General features: G+C 36.2%; 2 protein-coding genes across 4 annotated transcripts in view; one reads left to right on the top strand and one right to left on the bottom strand.

The window, feature by feature from the left end:
* HHIP (hedgehog interacting protein) overlaps positions 1-6,357 on the top strand; it is a 99,204-nt gene extending 92,847 nt beyond the window's left edge. Inside the window, exons 13-15 of one of the 3 annotated variants that reach the window (XM_030563673.1) lie at positions 834-962; positions 1,641-1,738; positions 1,828-6,357. In XM_030563673.1, the coding sequence (XP_030419533.1) occupies positions 834-962; positions 1,641-1,696 (185 nt within the window). In that variant the 3' untranslated portion in view covers positions 1,697-1,738; positions 1,828-6,357. Of the gene's footprint in view, positions 1-833 lie in introns of all 3 variants that reach the window. The other 2 variants (XM_030563672.1, XM_030563671.1) reach the window with 2 other exon arrangements.
* ANAPC10 (anaphase promoting complex subunit 10) overlaps positions 1-18,244 on the bottom strand; it is a 271,815-nt gene that overhangs the window by 85,050 nt on the left and 168,521 nt on the right. The window lies entirely within an intron of this gene.

Raw genomic sequence — 18,244 nt, 5'->3', positions numbered from 1 at the left:
AGGTGTTGCTTTGCTAGCATTGTAATGTCTAACTGACATAGATGCCTAAGGGTACATCCAGACTACCCGCCAGATCGGCGGATAGCAATCGATCTATCAGAGATCAATATATCGCGTCTCATCTAGACGCGATATATCGATCCCTGAACGCGCTCCTGTCAACTCCAGAACTCCACCAAGGCGAGCGGCAGAAACGGAGTCAACGGGGAAGCCACGGCCGTCAATCCCTTGCCATGAGGATGGGAGGTAAATCGAAATAAGATATGTTGACTTCAGCTACGCTATTCCCATAGCTGAAGTTGCGTATCTTACATCGACCTGCCCCCATCCCCTCCCCAGTATAGGCCAGGCCCAAGTCTCACTGAAAGTCAATGGGACATAGGTGCCAAGTCACTTTTGAAAATGAGATTTAGGTACTTAAGCCAGGGAGAACAATGCCTAAATATCTTTATAAACCTGAACCCTAGATTTCCAAGTGCCTAACTCACTTTTTAAAATGAGACCGAGAAGCCTAAGTCAATTAAACACTTTTGAAAATTTTGCCATAGGTCAAATAGCTATTTATTTTCACAATCCATTACTTGTGAGGTCCTCTTAGAAGCATGAAAACAGTATTTATTTCCTTCATAGTTCTGGGTATCCATTCTGCAACTTGTTTTTAAGCACCAGTTTGGTCTTTGGGGATGTTAACTCCTTCATACTCCATACTTTTAATTTTTTTTTCTTATCACCATCACTGGTGTGAAGTAGCTCTCATGTTGTGTGCATGCCTTTGATTTTTCTATTTCTTACTAAGATTCTCAACATGAATTAGAATACTTTTTCCCCCACAGCAAAATGTGATCCAGCATGTCGACATGGAGGTGTCTGTGTAAGACCCAATAAGTGCTTGTGTAAAAAAGGATATCTTGGCCCCCAATGTGAACAAGTGGATAGAAACATCCGAAGAGTGACAAGGGCAGGTATTCTTGATCAGATTATAGACATGACATCCTATTTGCTGGATCTAACCAGCTACATTGTATAGTTTCTGGGACTATTTGGATACTACATTTTCAATGGGCATTTATTTTGAATCCTGTCATTTTAAAAAGGACTGTTATCCTGCTATAAACACCAGTGATTCAATTTACTTTTATTAATTTAACTATAATTTCCAGACATGTGCAGATAATTTTTTTTCATGTGTATATATATATCCATACATCAGCACAGATGTATAGATGTACAACACACGCAAAACCCCATCATAAGTGTGGTTGCATAACTAGTGGAATTTTTAAAATATATTTCTTCACATGAAATAGTTTACCCAGTGTTTCCACTTAAACCACATTTTCATCAAAGGACTGTTATGATGTCATAATGGATTCTTTGACATCCCAACAATTTTAAATCTGTAACTATCTGATTATAACAATAAAGAGAGGAGTTTTGAAACATTACTGTACACACTGCTGGATTTAATTAAATTTAGTTATAACAGTTTTTAAGGTGAAATGAGCTACACTATGAGATAATATTTCCAAACTCCTTAATGCATTCCTAAATAGGCAATTCTGTGTAAGACTGTAACCTTCACCTTCATCAATGTATCTCTATTACAGAATGTTATGCACTTACTTCTTTATCTGGCATAGATGCAGAAATCGGGTTATCGCAACTTTATATCAAAATTGTTTCAAGTGTTCAATAATTAAATTATATCAGCATATTTCAAAACCAGTCATCCTAGAAGGTCTGCTTTTTATCATATATTTTATTTAACATTGGGCACTGGGTTCATGTTACATATTTATATTATTTTATTTTATTTTTATAATATAGACATCACCTAGATGAAACAGCTTTACCATGTCCCGTAAAATACTAAAGTTACATTTTTCACCAACTTAATTGGAATGACCGGGAATGAGAGAGCAAACACTCTTAAATGTGTTGTGGATCTAATCTAGACATGTTTTCTTGTGTCAACATGTATTCCTTTACGATGGATGAAAAAGCAACCACCAGTCAATCTTTGTAGAATTCCAGCATATCATAAAAATGTTTGTAAAAAGTGCTTTTCACTGTAACAAGACTGCACAGATTATACATGATTAGACTGTTACAGATTTCACATGGAATGGAACGTCATTGGACAAGAGCTCACTTTAGCAGAATCTTGGCTACATAAGGTGTCACTTGTACAAAACATTATATGACAATTATTGCCAAATATGGTTTTAAATGTAAATGTTCCTTGAAGAGTTAACAAAAAATGAATTTTGTAAATGTATCAATAAATTTGGTGTACATGCTGTATTCAGGTTTTTTAAAGCATTAGTTAATATTTTAACTATAGACACCTTCAGACCAGGGGACCACCCCCAATCCGCCCCGTCCCTTGATCCCCTGTGATGTGTGGCCAGATCTGTGTGTTCATACCTATCACATACAAGGTTTCCGTTGCACTAGTGCCTTACAGAAAAACTTACCTACAAAGAGAGAACAGAACAACCACAGTGTTCCCATCACAGTCCTATAAACTGCTGTTCCTATATCAACAGTGGATAGTGGTTTAAGCAATGCAGTCTAACATAGTCTAGCAAGATTTCTCACCAGTAAGAAAATGACCTCTATAGAACAGTAACTTGTAACTAATTTTCCATTAGTGGATGTTTTCAGTCTCTTATTTTAATACATCTGAAATTTGCAAGGAAGGCAAGCCTGATATTTATCTCAGTCTGCGTTAAGAGACTGGCTAAAATGAACAGAAAGCTACTCTTGCCTTCCATATACGATTACTTGGGTTTCAGCTGACCTCGTGCCAAATGGAAATTGGTTGAGAAATCTTGGTTGAGTGCTTAGTGAACAATAGTCTGCATTAAAAAGTGCATGCATAATTGTGCACAATGTAGACTCAAGTGACAGTCTATTCAAAGAAGTCTCAGGATTAAATGAGCATGGAGACCAAATTGCCCTCTTACCCCAGAAAAGGGTGGTCCCTTCTAGTCACACTAACACTTCATTGGCTAAGCAGTGTGACAAATCTTGCAATGAACCCTGCAGTAGCCTGCATCTGTAGGTTAATAGCAGCTCTTTGTCTCCACTGCTTTCTGCCTATAGTCTTTTTACTGAATTCCATCACAAAAAGTTTTACAATTAAAAAAAATGTCCTGACAACCATTTTTGTAAATTGACCTTACCAACTAATCTTCCCTTATTCAACGTGGGTGACATTAACAAAATGTGAACTTCTGGTGAATGAGCCAGCTGTCTAAATCTGTCAAATTGTGCGGTTTTATTATGCATTATACTATTCATAGAGTCGGCAAAACAAGAATAAAGTTACTGCAGTATTATGTGTAACATTTAAATATCCAACCCAACTAGCATTTTTTTCACTTCTTTTAACAAAAGTAATTCTGAGCTGTAACTTACAGACTAATACGGCTACCCCTCTGAAACCTGTTCATATCAGCAGCGACTCTTAAATATTTTCAGTACCTAACTGAAGAGGAATGATACACCATTTTTACTAGTCACTTTCAAGTTCTTTGAAAAGAACTGAGCCTTATGTGACATTATCTATTTTGGTAAAAGACTAAATTCTTCTAGTAAGAAGTTATCCAGAGTCACGGATGTTAGCTTATAACAACAAAATGTCTAGTATCCAGATGGCCCCTAGTTACTGTTACTGGTGAAAAGAGACATCAGCACTCCATTAAAGACTGAGGGTAAAATCCTGACCTCATCAAAATCAATGACAAAACACCCGTTTGACAGAAGTGGGGCAGGATTTCATCCTAAAAATGTAAACATCCATATCAATTTATAAAATAAAATCAATTTGACACATTCCAGAAAGATTGCAACACTTACTACTAAGAACCAGTCTAAAATAGCAGGGGTGAGGGGAAAGGGGGAGATAGAGACGAGTTTGTGTTTCACTGCATTATTAAACATCTTTTCCATCCTGTGGAAGCAGGCCTCTCTCCATTAAGCCCCTAAGGGTGTGTAACATAACATGGGGACTGTCTATTTGAAACAAGTTTGAAATGCATATTTTTCGCTAGAAGTTTGAACTGCAAATTTTTCAAAAGAAATTACACTAAATATTGAAAGGAGTGAGTAAACTAAGGTCACCCTCCTCCCACCTTTTCCTGACCTGACAGTCTAAAATGTCAAAGAAGTTTGACTGCAGAGAACTGATATACAAAAATTAAATTATTTCTGTAGCACTCTTATTGCTAGTTAGCCATTCTTATGTATTCAGTAAGAGTTTTCCAGCATAAAAAACAGAGCTTCCAAATGAAACTGGCTAAACGGGGCAAACAGCTAAGGAGAGCAAGTAGGGTTTTTTGCATGTGCTTGAGTTTCTCTCTTCTCTATACTGTCTTTTATTTTAATAAGGTCATTATGAAACACATCCATGCCTTTGTTTCCAACACAATATACATTTCCAACATTCCTTCAGATATCTTTTCCCTCAAAGAAGAAAAAATGTATTTATATCAACATAGCTCTATTCTAGCTTCCAGTTGGATTGTACTCACTTATGTTTCTCATTTTACAACTTTACACTGGGGAACTATCTTTCCGCTCCCTGAAAAAAATAGCATACACCACTGATCTGGTGGAAGATCTAATATTTTCATATCCATTGAATCATCTTCTCTACTCCACATATGGCAGAATGAGATGCAAATACTTATTCTAAACTAACCCCAAATTGTTCTACTTCCTAGCCACAAAAATCATTAAGATGATTTTTCTAACTTGTCCAACTGAAAATATTAGCCTAAGACCATCCCTCAAATTGGCACAAAACATCTTCCATTGGTTTTAAGGGAACTACATGTGCCCATCAAAGAGCAGATGTTGGCCCACAGTGTCTACAAGTTCTCAGAGGTTACAGTCCACTCATCCAAATTATCCAAATATCAATATCAGGGAGAACTATTCTCTACTGGCAGCAGCAGCAGCTCTGGGCACCAGTGCTCCAAGCACATGCCTGGGGCGGCAAGCCACGGGGGGCCCCCTACCAGTCCCTGTAAAGGTGGCAGTCAGGCAGCCTTCAGCGGCACACTTGCAGGAGGTCCACCGGTCCCGCGGATTCAGCGGCAATTCGGCGGCAGGTATGACAAAGCCGTGGGACTGGGTACCTCCTGCAGGCAAGCCGCCAAAGGCTATCTGACGTGCTTGAGGTGGCAAAAAAACTAGAGCTGCCCCTGACTGAGAGCCATGATAACTTCAGCATCTTTTGCTTCTCCCATTCACTTCTGTTAATTTTGGCATGATAGCACTTTCCTCATAGCAAAGATTGGTATTTCCATGCTGTTTCTGCTCACTATTCTTTAATCCATATTATAGACAGATGCCTCACTAAAGTTGCCTTCCCATGGCACGTTACATGTAGAATTTAAACAAAATACTGGTATTTTTAAGTGATAGTTTTGATTATTCTGCTTGTGTTATTTTTTTGGTGGATTGGTTTGGGTTTTTTTTCCACTTCTAATACTGTAGCTTGGTTGCCAGTGGTCATTCATTATGTGCTGTGGTTCGGAAGTAGCAGTCTCATGTCCCTCACTCTTAGATCATGAAGCTCAGTTGTGTCAAGGAGATAACCTGCTTGAGCAAGGCAGTTATTTATTATACAGTCAAACTGCCAGGTAGTTCAAAAAACAGCACTGGCATCAGCTTTGAAGGGGATTGTTTCCAGTTTAGCCATCAGAACCCTCAAATGAGAAACAGAAGGGGATTCCCCAGAATGAAGGCATGGGGATCCTCACAATTCTCTTTCCCTAGCATTGGATTACAAACAAGGATGAAGCTAAATTGTACACATGTTTGCCTGAGGCCCCAATCCTGCAAACACTTAAGCACAAGAGTAAATTTACACATGTGAGCAGTCCCACTGAGTTGAAGACTAGTCACATGCATACAGTTAGTCACATGCATAAGCTGTTGCAGGATTGGAGCTTAAGGGAGAAAATTGATACTGCATAAAAAGAAATATTGCTCAGCTAAATTTTCACTGATTGTGCAAGTATTTAAGAAGGTATTCAATATTTTAAATAATCATTAATGTTAACTACCAAGTTAACAGTCTATTGAATTAGTCAAAATGTAATCTCATTAGAACAGCTGGTCAAAAATGAGAAAAATATGACAAATTTTTGACATTTCAAAATTGTTTCCATTTGGTAGGTTTCAAAACTGACCTATTTGGGGGATTTTTAATCAATTTTTTACCCTAAACATTGTCAAAATGGTTTCCAATTTTCTTCATTTACCAAAAACCAGGTTTTCATAACCATTTTACCAAAAACCTGCTTTTTGATTAAAAAAACCTACTTTCTTAAACATTTCAATAAAAAGTTTTGAAAAAAAAATGTTGAAAAAGTCAGTAGGGTTTTGATAATTTTTTCATCATTTTCAGGGGAGAACTGGGGAATATTTCAGTACACTTTTCAGTCAAAACATTTTGACTAACTATTTTCAGAATATATAAGTAAGAAAACAAGAGTGGAGACCACTTGAATGCTTAACCTTCAATTACTTTAGTGTTTCTCTGAGGGCCTGATCTAAAGTCCACTCCAGTCAACTGAAAGACTCCCTCTGACATTAGTTTTAGGATTAAGTCCTTAGAAGATATCCACTTACTCAGCAGAAGGACTTCACTGCAGATATCACTGCATACATTATCCCTTCAAGCCTGTTCCTGCAGCCACTAGTCTCAATGGAAGTTTTACCAGAGCAAGGATGGCAGATCCAGGCCTGTTTTTATGTACAGAGCATATCTAGTCAGGTTTGTGTTTTGTTACAGGTATTGCTATCAGTTATGTGAGGATTTTATTTTGTTGTCAGATTATTTTTTATTTGTTTAAAAATGTGTAGCACTTGACCCACAGTAAGTTATTCTCCTTTCACACACTTGTTCTTATCTTAGGTTTTTAATACATGTGACTAGGCAAGAAGGTAACTAAAAAAAATGCCACTGCTCCCATTTTATGAGCCAACCATAACAAGATACTGAAGTGGACCCAAACTGGACATATAAGGTAAAATCCTGGATCCATTGAAATCAATGGCAGAACTTTTATTGACTTCAAAGGGACCAGGATTTCATCTACTGAACTTAACAATTCACTAGAACCTTGGACACATTTTCAAATATGGCGTAAGAATTCTACAACATTCAAATCCAATCGATAGCCCCAATCCTGCAAACACACAAGTAGTTAACTTTACTACTATGAGCACTTGGGTGTTCGCATACATGCACACAATATCCTGGGCAAAATTATGCCTGTAGATATGCACATCCATTGACATCAATGGGTGTTGTATGCACATATCCAATGGTAGAATTAGACATGCTATATATTCATAGTAAGATCTTCAAGAAATCAGAGTACTGCAAATAATTCCATGTGGACTTACAAAAGATGTTCTGACTTACAAGGCAGTATTACTGATACACTGTCTTGGGAAAGAACAGTGTCTCAGTTTACAGCCCAATATACATACATAAGTAGTGACATATACCAAATATGCAATGGCTTAAATATGATGTTAGATTTCACTAAATAGTAAAGAGACTGATCACTCATCCATCCTCAGCCCACTTATAAGGTATTACTAATTACTAGTATGGGCTGTATATATAAAGGCACCATACTTGCTGTCCTTACTCAAACAAAATTCCCACAGACTTTAGTAGGAGTTTTCTTTACAGAAGGACTGCAGGGTTGGGTTTGAAAGGAGCAATGGATAGATTTTATTGTTCTGGATGACCTATATATATATTTCTAGCGATCATTTCAAACCATGTATGCTAATAGAAAACTCTGTACTGAACATATGTGTACTACAATACCTACAGTACATATATTGGCTTTTATGAACAAATATATTGGAAATTGTCACTAGAAACGTGTTCAAACCAACAAGATGGTATCACATTGCATGAGATTTTTGTTTTTAAATTCTACAAGCAAACATCCATCCCATTCCGAGTGACAAATGTGGCCCAGTGCATTAAATATTTAAGTTTCTTTGATATTGTCTATGATATTTTCCCATTTGTTTAGTTTTGCAATAAAAATAAAACTGAAACAATGCCTGATATAACAATATTTTAAAATTTCAAAGGTCTCCAGGACATCTTGAAATGTTAGAGAAAGTGCATGTGTGCAACATGAGTGTAGCAGCTGTGTTTGCCTTACCTCTTGGGGACTGGTTGTTGTTTTTTTTTTTTAATCTGGAGGATATGTGTTGCCATAAAGAGTAGGAAGTAGTTTGCATCAGAAGGTGATGCGTTAATACAACATACAAATCCAATTAGTCCAGACATTTCTAGAAGGAGTCACAAAATGTGATGCACACCCGGCATAGTATAAGCTAGACCCCATTCACACCAAGATAATCAGTCATAACAGGTGGAAACTCAACTGATGCATTTGCAGTGATCACCATTTATATCAGAGACAATAATTCTCCCAGTCAACCTGCTCTGCCCACATGGATAATAATGCAGAAATAGAGCCTCAATTTCCATTTGCAGCTATTAGTATTACCATTATTTTCCCAATATTCTCTTTATAAATTTTCAGAAATATCATACTGTTTTTATTTGAATTAGGCAAAAAGCATATTTGTAACAATTTTAAAAGTAGGCACTGCAAAAAAAAAAAAAAAGGAAAATCAGCAAAATTTGACATTTGAGGACCTTACTATAATGTCATTCCTCTGACCACATATTGTAGTGTTATTTTTTGACAATAACTATCAAATACTGTACATGCATTTTAAACGTGGGATATTATTTTAGGAAAATATCTTCACTCAAACTATGTTTAAATATCTTTATATCATATTACATTACGTAACACCCACAGGCAGCACCTATCCAGCAATGCACTGGAGTGCTCAAGTAATATTAAGTACATGAGTAGTCCCACTGAAGTCATGTGCTTAAGGTTATGTGGGTACTTCAGTGTTTTCTTGGATCAGGACCATAATCCATAGGTTTATATGTCTAACTGTGGTTACAAACCACGATGTACTGTGTGTAATTTCTTTAGGCAGGCAGAATGGTCTAATGTTTAGAGCAAAGAAATTAGAGTCAGAAGACTGGGTTTCCTTCCCAATTCTGCTACTGCCTCTCTATGTGATCTTAAGCAAGTGATTTAATCTCTCTGTGCCTCAGCTTCCGATCTACAAATTGGTGACAATGCCAACTTTTGTAACGCGCTTTGAGCTCTTTAGATGGAAAGTGCTATGTAAGTGCAAAGTATTATATTATTATTGAAGACCATGTATGTATACACACTTATGTAATATATAATATATGTATAATGCATATAAATTCTAACAAATATATGTGTAATATCTTAAAAATTGAACAGCTGTGTCTTGATGAAGTGGTAAATGCATAGAGTTGGATTTATTGTCAATCTGTGGATTTAATTTTTTTTTTTTTAGACAAAAGGATGTTTAAGTGTACAATGACTTTTAATTTAATATATTTATGTACATGCATGCCTGGAATTCTGGTTAGGTAGTGTTATTCTGTGTCCTTTAAGCTAATAAAATATATGAAACTATCTTCTGATCTAATGTACATGTGCTACTTTAAAAATTATTTTTGTTCCAGTATTTTTTTAAATTGTTATGACTAAATGCATAATTTAAAAATGCATTGAAGTGTTAAAATTTTGGACTGGCTTTTTAATCTTTGTTGTTAAGAACAGTCGATTGATGCCAGAGTAAAAATATTCATTGAAATGTACACCAGTTTCATTTGTACAAAATCTAATCTGCTTTCATAAAATGTGACTTGGAGCACTGCTAATATTCTCTGAGTGTATCTATACTTTTTTTGTTTCCAGATAAATATGAAAGGAAAAAATAAGACCATTTTACTGAACATTTTACTGTTTCATTGCACAAAATCTGTATACGTATGTGTGTGAATAAAGGCACAGGAGACACTTCAAATGTGTTTGTTTGAGATCAGTTCAATGGCTAATGGAAATGGTTTTATTTTTAACTTGTTTCATTTATTTAAGATCTTCAGAAGAGCAAATTAATGCAACAACATATGTTATTTAACACTGGATGCATCACTCCCCGTATTTTAAATTAAGGGGTCATAAAATTGAATGTAATTTAGAATTCTCTCTCTCTCTCCTCATGTTAAGTGTTGGATTCTGTTTCCACTGAAATCAATGTCAGAACAGATCAATCCTGGGAGCAGGAACAGGCCCAGAACACATGCATTTCAATACAGCAGAACCCCTGCTCATTTTTATTTTGTTAATGCATATAGCTGAGCTTTCTTACAAAATACAATCACAACACAAGAAGTGGTTTTACCCCTCTTCTCAGTAATGGTTAGTAGAAGAACTAGTTGAAAGTTTTCAACTGGGAGAAAAAAATTATTAAAATATGTTTCAACTAAATCAAAAATTTTTGTAAAAGTATGTTTATTTGAAATTTGCCATTTTTGATGAACATTTAAAAGCAAAAAATGTTGCTATAACTACCCTCCCACAAAATTAAATGGAATTTTTCAAAAGATTTAGTTCAAAATTATTTTTGTCAAAAAATGACATTGTGAATTTTTTTAAATCACATAAAATCAAGTTTTTCATGAAATATACTTAACCTTTTTTTGGATCAGCTCTAGTTAATAGCAGAGTTCAATATTGAGGTGTCACACTACACTTTTACCTAACTAATTTTACTAAATATACCACTAGATGATGTATTATACGTAACTTAATAAGGGTGTGACACACCAGAGTGCTGGTAAGAGAATGGTCTGTATTTCTTGGCCCCCGTTACATGGCTTGGTTCAGGATTATAAAATTATATACCTCCCAGTCACATGATAGGAGTCAGTTTCCAGACATCAATAGCTATTATTACATCTTCTCTCTTCTTTAGAAAATTAAATGCAAACCAAATATAATGGCCTATGATTTCGAAAGAGACCAATGAGTTTGATAATCCTTGACCAAAGCATGATTTTCAGGAGGTTCTGAGCACCCACACTTTAAGGTGTCTGATTTTGGCACTCAAAAATCACTTGTCACTAGACTTGTCACACATACCAAAACTGACCACAAACTAATAGAGCTAATTAATAAACCATCTGAGATCTGAATTTGGCATTGTGTAGGTGACATGGCATAACTAAATTGCAACTTACGAAGTATGAGCTTACATTTTCCCCTGCCTTTTATCAGTGGTGTTAAATAGCACTGTAAAATTGGTTTATTACTTTTAAATCTCATTTAAAAGGTTCAGCCTGCTCTGTGTCTAGTTTTTGTGATCAAACAATGAAGCACTATTAAAACCAGGTATAGATGCTAACTGTAAAGCATAGATCAAAGGGGAAACAAATATGAAATTCTGAATTATATCATAATTTTCCCATTTTTGTAACCAGCACTACCATTGCTGATATGGGAGGGTGGGCAGCCACAGAGTTAGGATTCAGGTCAAATTTGAGCTTTGTGTAAGTTTGGATATTTGATTTTACTTCAGCCCTATCTCTGATTTAAAATAGCTGCTGCAGCAATTGTTCTTTTAAATTCAGATATATATAAATTTTTGTTCTTAAGTAGAGGAAGAACTTGGGACAAAAAAGAGGTTAAAAGAGAATATGGAAGAGAGGAAGCAATGAAGATGTCAGTGCAAAGAACAAATATGTTTTTATTTTTAATGGGTTGTATCTATTCTGTTAAAAAGAAAACCAAAAGAAACATGCACGGTACAGTACTTAATTATAAGTACAGTGCAGCATGTGGGTCTGGTGACATCATAAACCACTTGAGTTTGTTCTTGTAATTTATTAAGAAGTTATGAAAACCCACTGACATATTTAGAAGCCTTGGAATTAACAGCTACCTTTCATTTCTCTTACAACATATAACACAGGAATTTTACATAGAAAATTATGTACATGCAACTGTATATTGCTAGGCCATAATTCCATCAAGGGCTTCTGATGACATCTTAAACACCACAGGCCAAATTCATCTCTGACTTCAGGGGGATTAAGCTGGGAATAAATGTGCCCAGATCAATGAGGCTTGTGTGGTTTGCCAATGACAGCAGAATCCCCAAAAGGAATTCCAGGCTCACCAAGAATACTTTGTCCTCATCATTTTAACTCATCTTCTCAATCCCTGTCCTCCTAATAAGCCTCTTCTGACTCTACTTTTTTCTCTTTTGACTAACACATTTAGCTCTCTCTCTCTTTTGCTTTCCTTTACAGCCACTTCCTTCAAATTGTGCTGCACTAAATCTGCCATTTATTTGCAGGTTTCTAACCAGATTAATTATGAAAAAGGCTTTACGGTTGTTGGTTTTTTAAACAAAAAATTCTAACTGAAAGATCAGCTCCTGGTTTCACTCGTATGTAAAAATATACCACAGGTAAATGTGATAGAACCTTTAAAAGGGCCAGCGGAGTTAGGCTGGTTTGTTCTGGGGAAAGGGCTGTTTGATTTCATGTTTAATGGCATGCTTACATCCTATGTACATTTCTGACAGAACGCAAGACATAGTTTTGGTTTTGCAAAGCCTTCTGGGTGGTTTTTGTCTTCCAGAATCTGTACCACTCCTCCATTTAGTCTGAGTCCCATTACATCTGAACTCCCAAAGCTTTGGGATGAGGCAGTTAGATACATGATTCTGATTTTGATCTGCCACTAGTTTCTGGTATTTTAAGTTAATCATTTAGCATTGATGTTGACATTTATTAGAGTTTGGTAACGAGACCTTATTCCACTCTCCTATTGATCTTACATCAATGTAAGACCAGTTTGAGACTTCAATATTCACTTCAGTGGCGCTATTCCTCATTTACACCAGTGTAAGTGGGAGAGGAGCCCGGCCTCCTTAAGCACCATGATTCTTCCCTCATGGTTTTACTTCAGTGTATGTCCATTCAGTTCAACAGTTTACTCCAGAATGGAATCAGGCCCTTAGAGCTCACTACAGTTAGGCACAGAATGCTAAAGGCCTTATCTTGCACTCTCTGGCATCATGCAAGTTGTGCTATTGACATCAATGGAAGCAGGAGCAAACCTACAGACATACTATATAAGAAAACTGAAATGTTGTGATGTCAGAAAGATTTGTAACACAGAGCAGAGGTATCACAACCACCGATTACAGCTAAATGCAGCCTTCATATATATATATATATATATATAGGCCACTTTCACTGCACCAGAAAACATACTTGCACCTGAGGGCTGAATTTGCCTCCTGTAGTTTCAGAAGAAAGAGCCAAACCTTGCAAAATCTTACTCAGGAGAGTGTCTTTAGGATCACATCACTATGACAGGTGCAGATATAGCTTTCAAGGTGCTTTAACTTTCAACTACAGAGAAATAATAACCTATGTGTGTGTTTAGTGATTTTAAATGAAAGTTAGAAGTCCAGAATGCCCATGGAGTGGTAAAAGCAGTAATGAAAGGTGTAGACACATCTGAATTGGTGCAAAATGTCTGTTATAAAGCACAAGACTGTTAGTGCAGCTGCAGCTTTTAACTGCAACTGAAGGCCTTGATCACTCCAGTACAAGGAGGCAGAGCGCAAAGGAAATGTACAAATCGAACTATAAATGGCTATTTCACATCTATGAATATAATATAAATTTGAAACAGAAAAAAGTGACAGAAACATATCCCAGGCGGTCTAGTGATTTTCAACCTTTTAACTTCACAGTTCACAGATACCTATTGCTTCTTATGTGTGTGTATATATGTAAATGTATATATATATACACACACGTATAAGAGACATCATTACTGTTTATCTATATCCTCTATGAATGCATGGACTGAGAAATAATAATGTACATATAGATGCACAAACAGTAAATTATATAGTTTTTGAGTTGGATACATTAATGAAGACAAATTATACTAAAGTGGCTAAAATGGGCCAGGAATCACAGTATATCTAATAAACCCATTATCCTGTAGGAAATTAAAAAATTCTACAATATATAGATTGTTTTATCACAAATTACAAAAGGCCTTCTCTGGTTATCTCATTTGTCCTCTTATTATAACTCTAAAGACCTGGTTCTCAATTATAAGGAGACCAAGGTCATGATTTTTGGAAACTACCCTCTGCAAATTGAGCAGATGATAGAAGGCCATCCTGTAGAACAAGTCTCTGTTTTTACTTATTTAGGGATAAAGTTTGATCATTTTGGTCACTGGTCCCTTACCATAAAGACTTAAAATAAAGGGACCATATGGAGCTGAAGTTTGACTCAGAGGCCAAATTTTAGCCTTAGATATCATTCAATACATTTTTGAGGACACTTAATTCTCCTAAATTCTACCTCACCTTGTTTTTACATGCCAGGGTGGCTATTTTTACTGTAAGTAGTACAGCTTATATTGCTTTTCTTAAATATTGGTCTAAGATTTGTACTTTTCCAGATTATAGATTGCCTCATTTTTGCATTCAGGAGATGGAGGAACCACCAAGGGACTCCTTATTTTCATGGTATAAGACCCTCCAATTTATTATAAGTAGGTGGGAGTTTTCTATTTCTCACTTATTGTCAATATCTTTTAATTGACATAATCAACTACTCAAACAGAGAACTGACAGATATTACCTAACAAGAAGATCTGGCTATGATTCGTGATTCTAAATTTGCCTTTGGTTTTCTTCTTTGAAGATAGGACATGTTTTTGAAACATATTTGTATGAGTTATCAAATTCTCTGTTATGGAAGGCAAATACTCAGTTAATATTCCAACCCATGAGAATTGCTGTCTTTAAAATAGTTATGGAAAAGTTCCTTCGTGTCTTCATTTTTGCCCATGTAAATTTGAAGCATTGGAAGATCTACCTCATTATCTTTTGGACTGTAGAATTTTCCAGCTTTTGAGAACAAACTGGATTTTACTTCTTTTATATAAAAAAAGAATGTTATTACCATCTCAAAATATAGCATTTTTTGGATTTTTTTAGTAGTAATCAAATCTGTAGCAATTTTTGCCCTTATTCAGTTCTGATTGACATTTTAATGTATTATATGGATACTGATGTTGGTTTAGGTTGTGTATGGATCCTTTTGTATTTGAAAAAGACATATGTCATAGGGCATTTAATAAAATTGAATTGAGGTGAATAATAAACCCACTACCCTGTCAGAAATTAGAAGAATTTTACGATGTACAGTAGTCATACTTAGCTGCTGTAACTGTTTATGTACCATAACAGGATGATACATTAGTGCCTACAAAACATGCTAAACGAAATGCATTCTTTGTATTTATTCTACATATTTTGTTACAGTATGGCTTTTTGTTTATGAAGTTAGGCATGCCTACACTTTGAATTATATGGTGTTTACTATGAGATAAAAAAATTCAAATCACTGTAATCTAAGTTCATAGAACCCAGTATTGTTGGCCCTTCACTTCCTTTATTAGCCCAGAATTATAATTTATCACAGATTATACAGGTTGAAATGCCTAATAAAATGAATGGTAGGACTAGAAATTTATTTGCTGTTACGAATCTCAGCTGAAATTATTTCTGATAAGGTTAGTTTTCATGTCTTATCTATTACTACGTGTCATATGTATATTTGGGGTATTTGGGGGGTTGACTTTTTTCCCCCCATTTTGCATGGGATCACCTCATTCATACATAGACAGTGGGTTTCAAACTGTGTACATTTAAAACTGTGTATATCCTTATATGGATATACTCTATGTGTAGCACTTAACGTGGAATCGTTTAAATGTTTGCAGAGATTATTGTTGTAAGAATAGGGTAAAATGTTTGGAATGACTCTGCACAAAGTATTAAAAGCATTGTTTGTAATCATGTGTGTTGTAATTTCTATCTTTAAAATATTTGTGGCTATTGAAAGGCCAAATCTTAGATTACTTATGCAGGCAGAACTCCTCTTCAATGCTGAAGGGAATGTCGTCAAAAAGAACTACGGGATCTGGACTGAAAATAGTTCGTTTATGTGGAATAATTGGTCTTTGTTTTATCATTTGTACTATCAGCAGTATAGCCCCAACTGAAATCATGCTCCCATTATGCTAGGCACTGTACACACACATTATAAGAGACAGTCCCTGCCCCTACAGAGCCTACAGTCCAAACAGACAAAGGATGAGATGGAAGGCAGTTGCATATAAAGCACCAAGTTATTGTCCTTTATCCGTTTTTCTAGAGAACTGCAGTCCTGTCACACTGCGTGAGTTTTGCATATCTCCCTAGACACAGGTATTCGTGTAGGTTCCTACTGGGATGCAACTTAACATATTCGATTAGTCTTGATTTTTCCCCCTTATGACAAGTCCACAAACTCCCCCTTTATTTTGAGTGTACTAAGATATATCTAGGATTCCTGTTTTTATTTGGCCCCAGCAGCAGAAGCAGATAATTTATAAGAAGTTTATAATTTCTGCCTACTGGACCTGTAAGAGAAGATCGAAAAGCAGCTTAAAAGTCACTTCATTCTGAAAGGGATGACAATTTCTAAAAAGGGATGGTGGAACAAGCCCCTGCTAAGAATGGGAAGCAAGACAAAACACTTACAGTCTGGAAGAGGAGCAGTCCCATTTTATAATATTTCAGCTCCTAGACACCCCAGATAAAATCCTGACTCCACTGAAGTCAACGGGAGCTTTGCCATTGACTTCAGTGGGGCCATGCTGAGAAGGCCTCTATAAAAAAAATAAACCTAGGCCCATGAAATAAGTTGTAATTAGACAGCTAAACTGAAGACATCTTGCTAATGCTGATAAGGGGGATGTGGGGCCAGATTTTCAAATGCATTCAATTTCATTTTTGGCACCTAAATGAGGTCAGATTTTCCAAAGGGCGCAGAAGTGTCCAAGAGACACAATTCATTTCAAGTATGCACAAATATGGTACACACAACTTAGCTGACTCCTCCCACCCCCATACTTGAGGCAGGAACATTAGTCTCTCATTCCTTGATAGCATGACAGGAGCATCATGAATGACATTTCAGGACAGGGCTTCTCCTCCTCCATGCGACTTTAACAGAAGGCCTGTGCAATAGGGCTAACATTCTGTGGTTCATGTACATTGTCTGCTGAAAGAATTAACACCCCTTAAATATCTACAGTTGAAGTATTTGCCTCAGACAACAGCACCAATGCATTGAAAGCCATGGTTAAATGAGTATTTTCATGCATTTTCTCAACAGATAACAGACAGAGAAATCACTGCTAGTTTTGTTGTTCACAACACCCCAATTACAATGCTTAGGAGTGTCTCTCAAGATCTATTCAGTGACTACTTTGCACACACTTCACCTGGCAGAAGAAATGAGTGAATGAAGATCTTCAGTGTCAATCTTTATGTTACTGAATTCTTCAGATCAGAAAAATACAATTCATATTAACAGGAGACAAGAAGATTGGCGAATATTGTTTGTTGCAATGTCTACTGGCAAACAAATATTGAGAAGGCTTGATTGTTGTTTGGAATCGTTATTGCCAGACAATTTGACAACAGTAGAAATCTAAGACTGGATAAGTGGTCTTTTTCAGAGAAATTTCTCTGTCCTAGATCACATAAAATGCTACTGTAAATAATGCTTTGTCCATATCACTGCCAAAGTAAACTGACTTCCGTTTAAAACAACAGCCTTCTGATGCTAGTGTTTTTAAGCTTCTTCCACCTGCAGTGGTAAATTACACACTTCCCTGCAAAAATTTGAATGAAAAAACATAGAAATTGCTGAACTATGACATTAGTAAAAGTGAATATCTGCTGACCTATTGGGGGTATTCAGGGAGGGTTCTAGCTGCTGTAAAGAGACCTTGATGTGATATTGGGGAGGAGTTTCTGGATATAGAGGAGTATCCCGATGTCCTGTAGACTAGCTAATCTGAGACCTCTGCTGACCAGTTACTTACAGTTTGTCTTTCAAATCCAACGTGGTGATCCTGTCAGCTTCTGGCTGAATAGCCTTTTGGTGACATCTGAATATGGATACATTGTCTAGAATGTACTCCAGCTCTGTTGCAGACAAAGAATTGTCAGCATGAATGTTGGCATTGTTTCCCTCTCTCTCCACCCCCACTGTGTCAGACTGGTTCCTTAGCCTCTTCCTTGACATTTTAGCATTTCTGAATGTGAACCTAACAAGCCATGTCTGAGTAGAAACTTCACTGCCAGTGCCAGAACCCTACACTTGGTTATCTTAAATCAGAAT

This window comes from Gopherus evgoodei, chromosome 5 (genome assembly GCF_007399415.2).
Source record: "Gopherus evgoodei ecotype Sinaloan lineage chromosome 5, rGopEvg1_v1.p, whole genome shotgun sequence".
Classification (NCBI taxonomy): domain Eukaryota; kingdom Metazoa; phylum Chordata; order Testudines; family Testudinidae; genus Gopherus; species Gopherus evgoodei.
This window is presented reverse-complemented; position numbering and strand designations above follow the sequence as displayed.